Below are 10,466 nucleotides of genomic sequence, written 5' to 3' on the forward strand. Positions count from 1 at the left end.
GTTTTCAGGAATTTATTATTGTCATATGAATTTTTGGAAAAAGGTAAGAAGAAAAAAGAAAAGTGAATTGCTTACATTATTGAATGAAATGAATGATTTTGAGAAAAGTCTTTATACACATATATTCCTGTATAAACCGTCACATTATTTATATAGTATGAGACTAAGCATTCATGATCATAGCTATCTGTTTGTTATTATTGTTTAGGATCAAATTGAGATCTCTACTGAACTTTATGTTCATCCCACGTTGCTAATCTTTTTTTCAAGTGAACGTCGAGAAGTGTTTCAAGGTCATGGATCTTTTTTTTACCTATTGGCCATGGGGCCTTTTATTTATGGGCAGAATGCCATTGATGTAAAAGGGTTAAACCCTTTCTCTTAATTTAAAAGATGTAAGCCTACGGGCAATTTATTTAATTATAACTCCTATTGTATTCATATTGTATTCAGATGAGAGAATCTTTATTCGTGTGTTTTCTAAATATAAAGAGTTTCCGTTTGTTATATCTGAAATTAAATCTATAATAATGGTTTGGTAATGAAATCGAAGTAATAAAAGTGTCACGACCCCATTCCACCCCTAGTAGAATGGTGCCGTGATGGCCAGTAATCCGAGATTACCAAAGGCCAACTTACAAAGATTCACACACAATCAGAGTATACATATGGGGCATACATGTGCGGAAGCAATAAATTTAAATCTAAGTAGTCCATAAGAGCTGTGCATAGATCAAATGAAATGACATACATCTTAACATGGTTTTACAACTTGAATACAAAATAAAATGGAGTACATATTACATCTTGATCAAAAGGCTTCTCAAGCCGAAATATACAAAAGAAATGAATTACAAACTAAGAAGCATAATCTTCAAGATGATACAAAACATGAATCAAAATATCTTGCAAATAACATCTTAGGCGTCACCGCCTTCTTGCTTGCCACCTACATATATATGAAAGGGAGGGTGAGCTTGGATACTCAGTGAATGATATAAGTAATAAAGGTTTCAATGAATGATATCCGAGATCTTTATCAAAACAATACATATAATAACTTGTACAAAACATGGGATGAATCAAGTTCATCAATCAAAGTCTTTCAAAGCTTCTTGGATGTTAATAACATCTACATAATACCAAAGGATGACATTCTGGACAAAACAAGGGAATAACCGTCCCGGAATCGAAGCACACCCGTTCACGACCGTCGGTGGCCGACCCGAAATCGGTTAGACAACCCACCCGGTAAACTGTCGGTGGCAAAACAAGGGAATAATCGTCTCGGAATCAAAGCACACCCGTTCATGACCGTCGGTGGCCGACCCGAGATCGATTAGACAAATCCACCAGTACAAGACTGTCGGTGGCAAAAGAGATATCTCAACAAAGGTTCTACATAGACTTAACGTCCCCTAGCATGAAAGGACGTTCCAAGAATGTCATCAAAACAAACATAATACTTGATACAAAAACTTGGGATAATCATTCATACTTGATCAAATACTTTTCCAAAACAGAGCAAAGTTTTTATCAAAACATTATAACATAACTTTATTAAAAATACCACTCACATAGCTCTTCGGGTGTAGGGATTAAAGCAAGAATCCAAGACCTACAAGTACATAATAAATCCCATTGAATGCACTTCAAGAAGACAAGAAGAGATGCTCAAAGATGGATATGAAATGCATTCTCAAAATAAGCTTTACATGAGTGCAAATGATCCCGGCATTTCTTTCCAAAACCAAGTCAAGACAAAGTAAAACATGTGCTGGGAGTTAAATCACTGTTTTTCATCTAGGGAAAACATGTTGGGAACCAACCAAGTCTTGGAATGGATGCACAGAGATTATCTAGGCTAAAATGACCTAGCTGGTTGAACTTAGGAGGTCTTGGCAGAGGTCCCACACCTCTTGGCCGAGGTGTGGTTACCTAGGCTTCGGTGTGCAGCTGTCTGCCGAGGTGTTACAAGGTGCCGGCAAGGGTGTACCATGGTTGGCCTAAGTGTGCAATGGTTAGCCTAGGTATGCATGCAAGATAGACTAATAGCGTAAGTGATCATGCAAGGTAGGCCAAGGTGAGATACGATGCTTGGCCTAGGTGTGAGATCTAGGCAAGAGTGGTCTCGGTGACCACACCTAGGGAAAGGTAAAGTCTGGAAATCTGGGTTTCCTCCCTTAAAGAACATGAACATGAAGAACATGAATGCTAGATTCATAAATTTTACTCCAAAATTTGAGATTTCATGATATGAGTTCAAAAATATGGACCTGGGTACCCATACTTGGAGATTTCATGAAAACAAACACAAAAATATGGAACTTGTTACAAACTTTCGGATCAAAACATGGTTTTTCTTCAAGAACACAAGAACATCATTTTTTCTTTCTAAAACCAAACTTTAAATCAATGCATGGCTTATGAATCATGCTAGATCATGCAATACGACTAGATTAACATAAAGAACGACAAGAGTAGATCAAGAATCTAACCTCAAAACACGGATCAAACGGTTCAAACTCTAAGGATCAAGCTTGGAATCTAGCTCTCTCACTCTAAGAACTCCTTCTTCCTCTCTTCCTAGAGCTTCTCTCTCTTCTAGGACAAAGATGTAGCAAATGATATGTTTTCTCTACTGTCAGCTGACTTAACCCTCTGCTGGGACACGTGGCACTACCGGATTGGATTTCCTCAAAAAGGTGCCTGAGTGAAAAGACAAGGATATGGCAAAGTGTGTACAACAAGTAAGATGACATGGGCACTCTGACAAGGCAAGGATCTCGGATCAAGACATAGGCTTCGGCAAGTAAGGTCTCAATGATCTCGGCTAGGAAGGATAACACTTGACCTAGCTGTGCCACACCTCGGTCTAGGTCATACCAGTCCCGGAACAAGATTGCTAGGTGCAAGGATCAAAGATCTAGGACGCCTAGATGATAACATCTCGGCCTAGATGATGACATCTCGGCCAAAATGCCTAGGTGACGGGGGAGGTCAACCAAGGTGGTTCCAAGATGGTCCTAGGTGTAAGAGGTTTAAAGGTATGACCTAAGCTTGAGATGACCTAGGCTTGACATGACCTAGGCTTAACATGACTTAGGCTTAACACACCAAGCAAGGAACAAAGCATGCATATAATACTTAGGCAAAACATGTTAGCACAAAACAAGACAAGAACCTTTACCTAGGAAAAATGAATCAAAGTCTGCAGGTACAAACTTAACTAGGCAAAATCATATAAATGCATATGAGCATGACTAAGATAGAGTGAAAGTTGTTACAAAAAGGCAGGGCGTTACAGCAAAAGATAAGAATTGAAGATAAGAACCAACAACTCCAGCCATCAAAGACACGCCACCTGTCTTCAATTATGTTTCATTATAAGCCAAGAAGGCTATTTAAGGGCAAGTCTCACCCTTGTTGAGACACAAGCGTTCTTTTACTCTTTCTGTCTCTTTCTCTTGTACAAATTTCCTACGTTTTATGATATATCAATTATGTGTGGAGCGACTCTCTTGTTTTGAGTATGCTACTATATTATAAGTATTTTATAATGTTTTATGTCTGCAAATACTTTATATGAATTGCATATGTTATTAGATTGGCATAAAGAAAGATTAGCTATTTTGTTAACTCTGCAACAGATACCCACTGTACAATCTTGGATTGAAGAACTCCATAAATTAATAACTTTAACAAAAGAATCTCTGCAAGAGGAGATTATTCGTTTGGCCTTGATCAACAACCCCTTCCGTCGTAATTGCACAAACATGAGATCATATATGTATTAATTTGTAATTATTATACTGTTCATATGAACAATAATATTCTTAGATTTGTGCTGATTAGGGACATGAATCATATATTTGTAAGTGAGACGTCACTCAAGTTGCATTTGGGGTTTTGCTATTATTGGATTGAATTCCTGTACGGCATGTATCTCCTATAAGTCGTTAACAGACGTGCTTATAAATATACGGTTAACACACCATTAAAAGTTGTCCTTTAATGTAATTTACTTTAGGGTATAATTATAATAAAAAAAATGAGGCATTTACACAAAAGTTCTAATTTATAAATTTATACTCCATTAAATCCTAACTAAGATTTTTTGGACTTTCAAGTCTCATTAAATTTTTAGTAGTTAAAATTACCCTTCAAGTAATGATTGTTCATCATTTATAATTATCTATAAAAGAACATGAAGATTTGACATTTATTTTGATTTGCAAAACTTTAAAACATCAACTTTCAAATTGAAAAAATTAAAAACAATTTATGTGCAAAAAACAAAAAACCTAATATCTGTTTTTGAAAAAACTAAATTTTTTTGTATAAAATTGAAAGTTTTGTATCTATAAAGGAGCATGATGATGGAATATTGATGTGCAAAACTAGAAAAGAAAATTAAAATGAAAAAATTGATAGTGCTCTTATTTTTAAAATTGGAAAAAACTGGTAATGTTCTCGATTTTATTGGATTGTTGAATCAAACCAATAAGTAGAAGGGCAAACGTTTAATCTCATACTTTGTTTTTTTATCAGTTAATTAAACAATTATCTAGAACATAACTATATAAAATTGATAATATTCTCAATTTTACTATATAGGACTTACTGGTTCAAAAAATCTTGGATAAAACCTGAGCTACCATAACATTTGTAAATAAGACTTTTAAATAATTAATTCAAAAAAAAATAAAAATATAAATAAAAAAGGTGAACATTGTAGGGTCCAAAGAAATTAGATAAGTGCTAATAACAACCCACAAAATATATTGACTAAAAATTGCAAATTGTCCTTTTCACTCTTTGGCCTTCAATTATCATTTACTGAATTGAGAGTTCATTCCTCTCTTTTCCATTTTATGTGAGCATTATGCAGGACTATAGTCTATCATTAACTGTTTTGCTCGAAAAATGGACAAAAAACCAAAGAGAGAGACCAGTGTCAAATATGAAATACATTTCAAGCTCTATACTTCCATATTAAACAAAGTATCTGCTATGATGTCATAGTCTTCTCAAAAATATTAGAGACCACAACAAAGTTTTCAAAAATTTTACACAATACTTACATGATATAAAACTGACACCCATGTCAGTATTATATAAAAAATTTAATAATGTTTTTTAAATCCCTAGCATCGCTCTAGTTTCCCACTACCCATTATGTACTATTCCTTTCCATTCAAATTTTTTTGGGGGGTTAATTCCATTCAACTAACTGAAACTACCACTGTTGTTGCCAAAAGTGAAACGCATATATATCATTCATTTGGCACAAATGAAATGAAAGTTCAAAAACATATAATCAATTCTCATTTCTCAACTCTCTAGATGCAATTCAAAATTTTCTATTCCTCAATATCTTGTCAGCTTGATCAAATGACAAGTGCGTAACACCACAAAAATTCAAACGCCCTAAATCTCGCCTATCCATTTCTAACAATTTCAGAGAATTTCTAACCAAAGGAAAGAATGCTTCAGGATTAGTACTAAATGGCTGAAAAACAACATAGCTGAAAAACAACGAACAATGCTCGCATATCAGCTCCAAACTGACTGGTGCCCTTCTCAGAGAATCTATAATCACTAGTGAATATGCTGCCAAAAATGAATCGGTCAAGCCCATCTGTGATGCTTCTCCACAAATCCGAAAGTCCTTTGGATTGAGACTGGCATTAATTATACAAAGCTGACTTCTCAAAGTATCCAACGCTTCAAGAATGTCAACGGATACAGAAAAATCTGTGACTTCTGAGGCTCTATGTAGACCATCATCATCCTCCTCTTGCTTGAAGCATTCCTTGCTCTGGACATACTCCTTGGTAAGAGGCTCAAATTGACCAAGACGATCACCAATTATTTCCATTAGCAAATTTGTCTCCAGATCAGCCAAGCTCTTTATTTCTTCTCCAAAGAAGTGAGAATTATCATTCATATCATCTTTTACAGAGATGATTTTTATCAATTTCAGCAATTTTCATCTCCAGAAAATCAACATCGTCTCTCCATTCTTGTAGTTTAGATTCACAGTATCGAGCAGCATTGATCACCGCACATAGTTTCAGCAAGGAGTCATCATTGCAGTCAGTAGAGAGGAATTCAATTTCCTTGTACTGCAAAAGCAGCCTTTTTAAAAGGTACAAGACAAGTTTAGCTGCAGTTGATCTGATGAATTGGGTCCTTGCCAGAATGCCCGGTAAAGTTTTGCAACGCTCGATCATTTCCCAAGCAAGTTAGCACAGATTCTCCCTACTATAAAGAAGAAACCGCTCAGTTGTCGTGTCAACAGCGGATCCAATTTCGTTTTTCGTGTCAACCAACCACGCCCTCTCATGCTTCAATTCTTCTTTTAGTTTCATTCTCCCAACCTTGAGCTCTATTTTGGCCCAAATTTTGAGGCAATCAGGCCTATCAGAAAATAATGAGAACACAGATAAGCCTCTCGACAATCCTTCAAGCATTTCAGAGTCCTCCGTGAAGAGAAAAGCTTCTGAATTTACAAGTGACATCATCTGTCTGTCAAAATTAACCATAAGGTCGATTAAATGAAGCCATGAAGAAATCATCTCCGATTTTTCCTTTTTCTCTTTGTATCTTTTGACAAGAACAGAGAGAACTCGCTTTGCTAAAAATGAAGAAAGTGTTTGGACCATTACAGATATCCAAGCTTCTTTAGCACTCAAGCTCACCAGTTTTGCTCTATCAATGAGAGGCTGCAAAACATCATCCACTCCGCCAATAAAATCTTTGGTAATCTTGGACACAAGAGCGAAGATAAACTCAGGCTGATCAACCCATTTCGAGAAGTGATATTCTGACCGTGACGCAATAGGAGAAACCAGTTCATCAATGGCCCAAAGCCCTGTATTCAGCTTCTTTTTTCCCAAAAGGCCAAGCTGTCGCTTTTCCCTCCGTGTCTGCAAATGCTGCAAAGCACAAAGTTCTAGAAAACTCTCAGAATAGGCCTTCTGTTTGTCTACTTGCATCAAAACTAATGGATTTGGAAGGATAGAGATCTTCCCACTTTCTATTTTTGACATAAAAACTTTTGGTGGCCACCCTAGAGATGAAAGAAGAGCTCGGTGATCTGCAAGAACTTGTAGCCGGAGCAAATTCAATGTTTAGTCTACTCTAGAATCCAGAGATTTCATAAGATGGAACCACTGAGGTCGGAACTTCACAGGACTGACCAACAAATCCTCAATACAATTCATGGATCTTACAGCTTGAAAGAACTTTTCTTGCCTCGATCCTGGGTCCTGCACTCAATGACTACACTAAAATTTTCTGTGCAGTCCCATCTTTGATCTAACTATGCAATATGTATTCTTAATAAAGAAAAAATAATACTGACTAAAGTCATTACTGTTGAAACTGACGGATTTGATCAATTTGAAGTGAGTACATTTCCCCTTTTTTTATTCACAACAGAGAAAACTGCATCTTCAAGATCTCCAACCATTGCTTCTAACTGCTGAGTGGTATCTGAAATCTTAGATGGGTTAGTAAAGATTTGCCTGGTAAGTTAAGAAAAATGAGAGCAAGTACATGATTTGCATAACATCTATGATTTGGTTGAGCAAGACCAAGATCAAACTGAAGCCACTGAACATAAAAAAACTCACTCCATGTTCCAAGGAAAAATGTATTGCAAGAAAGAAGCAATTTTGGTGGGCACATACAGAATTGACAATATAGATTAGACAGCTTTTTTACAATGATGAATGTAAATGAGAAATTTTGAGTTGAGGATCTAACAAGCATTGACACAAACATGTGACACGACACAGACACACTTATAAAAAAAAATCAAAAAATATAGGACATAACAAGTGAGGGACACACACAAAAGATATACTTTCATAAATTTATTATATGTCATATATAAGGATAAACAATTATATGTCATGTATTGAATATTTAACTAAAAGATAATAACAACATGCAGCAGTACTAATTTCTATAGTCTAAAGGAGAAGAATATGTAGATTCCAAATTATTTTATTCAAACTTGTAATGTGTTTCATGTGTGTCTAAATGATAGACACATGTTCCTCAAGTGTCTTAAGCGTGACCGAGTCTAGAAAATTTTAAATAATAGTAGCACATATTTGGACATATGTCTGCTAGGTGTCAAGAAGTGTCCAATGAGTAACGTGTAATATTGGTGTCTAACATTCTTACAAGTGTTTGTGCTTCTTAGTTGAGGATTACTTGGCGTAAGAACAATTTGCAAACTCGGAATTCGTTCAAATATATCATTAGCAAATATACAACAATATACACATATAATAATAGTGTTAAAACAAATAAGAAGTATCTGATGAAAAGTATCAAACTCATATTCCACGCCCTTGTCCAAGTGTCAAGGGTCTGAGATGGGTATTTGATTTATTTTAAAGACTCCACATAACCTAGCACACAATCATGTAAACTATCACTCACTTAAACATGGAATGGAAATGGTAAGATTGTGGTATTACATATAAAGCCAAATAGTAAAACAACTAATCCATGATCAAGAAAGTCAAACATTTCATTTGCAAATTCTATGGCAAAATTTTGTAACTTCACCAATAACTTATGAATTTTGGGTGAAGCAATCATTTTCTAAATCAGTTTGCTTGATGAAAATTTTGAGATTAACTTGTTCAAGACATTTCAAGAATTTTCTTATAATGAATGAATAATCATTACAGTTTATCTGCTAAAAAAATATAATAATAAACAATTCACACTAATACCCAAGTGATTTACAGTTTGGAAAGCATTTTCTAAAACATGGAACATTTTCGTTCTAAAACTCTGAATTTAGTGATTCAAAGCATGCCAATATTTTTTCTTGTTTCTTTATTTCCTTAAACATTTCCTGAGGAGGAAATGAATCAAATATAATGAACTACTATCTAAGAAAGCTGGAATTTTGGCAAGACATATTAAAGAGATGGACCACAATGCTCCTAGAGATGTGTTGAAAAAAACTAAAGTAGATTTCATTGGATGTCTAATTGTGAAAAGAGATGGACCACAATGCTCCTAGAAGTATCTTAAAATCTATAGAAATTTTAGTCTTATTGTACCACATTTTAGATTTACAACATGTGATATACCAAGTGTTTTATTCTCATTCCACTCACTGGAACAATCCATGTTCCAAGTAACATAAGTTTATCTAGTCTAAAATAATGCAAAGACATTCATATGAAACTGGTCTCATGCTATATTGATGAATGGGCAAACTACGAAATTTATGAAATGGATGTGTCCACAAAATGTGTAATGTCAAATCGAGAACTAACAATGAAAGAATACTTGAGAAATTTACAGTAGCACCAAATTTTAAATTTTTTATTTTTTATTTTTTATTTTAAAGAAGAAACATTTAAGTCAGTAGTCAGTCCACTGAAGCAAACCCATCAATCAAAAAGACAAACCAAGAAAAGTTCATATTTTGGCATTGTATATCCCAACCATGGTGATTTGTGTATTCTTAAGAACCAAAATTCAAGAATCAGAGAGACTGATTGATGTCACAACAACCAAATTTATATATTAGCATATATACATAGAAGATAAAAAGCATAGATTAATAAAAAAATATATATGTAAAATAAGCAAAGCAACAAATCCAAAACTCACTAGCATAACTGCGAATATTTTCAACTCGGCTCAATTCCATTGCAAGCTGAGGCAAATCCTCGCTCATCATCTTCTGAATCTCATCTGAAAAATCAAACCCAAAAATTAAAACAACAGAGTATGGTAAGAAAGAAGCCTTTCAATCAAATGGGGGTTTCAGTGAGTAGTACTGACATGGGGACATTGTTGTTAGATTGAGCTTGTGGAGAGTGGATTTAGCTGCAATTGATCGAGAAATCCATGAGATTATGAGCTTGGCTAGGTTTTGGTGTAGGTGTTGGGGATGAGCGGCTAATTCAGCACACTCTCTGCTCAAATTCGCCTCGAGATCGCAAGCTGTATTGTATTTGTATGATAATGACAATGAAAATGCCGATGACGATGATGAACTTTGATTGTTCTGGAGAGTGGTGGCGAAATGGTGATCCAGAAACCCTAAAAGGCGTGGCATGGGGATAGCTCAATGTGATTCAGCAACACCATTGCCACCAACCATCAATCATGGATGTAGACTACCGTCAATGTCATTACATTACTAAAAAGAGAGGCTATTCCCACACTGGCCTACCTACTAAGTTATTAGAGCATCCGCATCAAGGCTTCAAATTTTTAGGCTAATTGAACGCAAAATTCTCTCTTTCTATTTTAACTAAGGCCAAGTTTGGGTACTTCCAAAAAAATTAAAAAGTTAAAAAGTTATTCAAAAAGTTAAAAAGTTAACACTATTCACTAAAAGTCAACAATTACGACTGCACAACTCCCAATTCAAATTTTTCCCTACAAATCAATTTTTACAATTTTTTATTACACAT

The 10,466-nt window shown here is 35.0% G+C and overlaps 1 protein-coding gene across 6 annotated transcripts; it reads right to left on the reverse strand.

The window, feature by feature from the left end:
- Positions 1 to 5,299: 5,299 nt before the first annotated feature.
- Positions 5,300 to 10,241, reverse strand: LOC114319328 (RINT1-like protein MAG2L). Of its 6 annotated transcripts, none has more exons than XM_082915685.1 (4): positions 9,829 to 10,241; positions 9,655 to 9,738; positions 7,382 to 7,500; positions 5,300 to 7,274 (listed from the first exon to the last, which is right to left on the reverse strand). In XM_082915685.1, exons 1-3 carry the CDS (start codon positions 10,103 to 10,105, stop codon positions 7,403 to 7,405), a joined length of 459 nt encoding a protein of 152 aa, XP_082771811.1. In that variant the 5' UTR covers positions 10,106 to 10,241; the 3' UTR covers positions 5,300 to 7,274; positions 7,382 to 7,402. The 6 variants fall into 6 exon arrangements, with proteins under 6 accessions (XP_082771811.1, XP_082771810.1, XP_082771809.1 ...); XM_082915684.1 differs by having other exon boundaries at positions 7,370 to 7,500; XM_082915683.1 differs by having other exon boundaries at positions 5,300 to 7,500.
- Between the last annotated feature and the right edge of the window lie 225 nt (positions 10,242 to 10,466).

The sequence above is a fragment of the Camellia sinensis genome, chromosome 2 (assembly GCF_055761805.1).
Source record: "Camellia sinensis isolate YWXY chromosome 2, ASM5576180v1, whole genome shotgun sequence".
NCBI classification, from domain to species: Eukaryota; Viridiplantae; Streptophyta; class Magnoliopsida; order Ericales; family Theaceae; genus Camellia; species Camellia sinensis.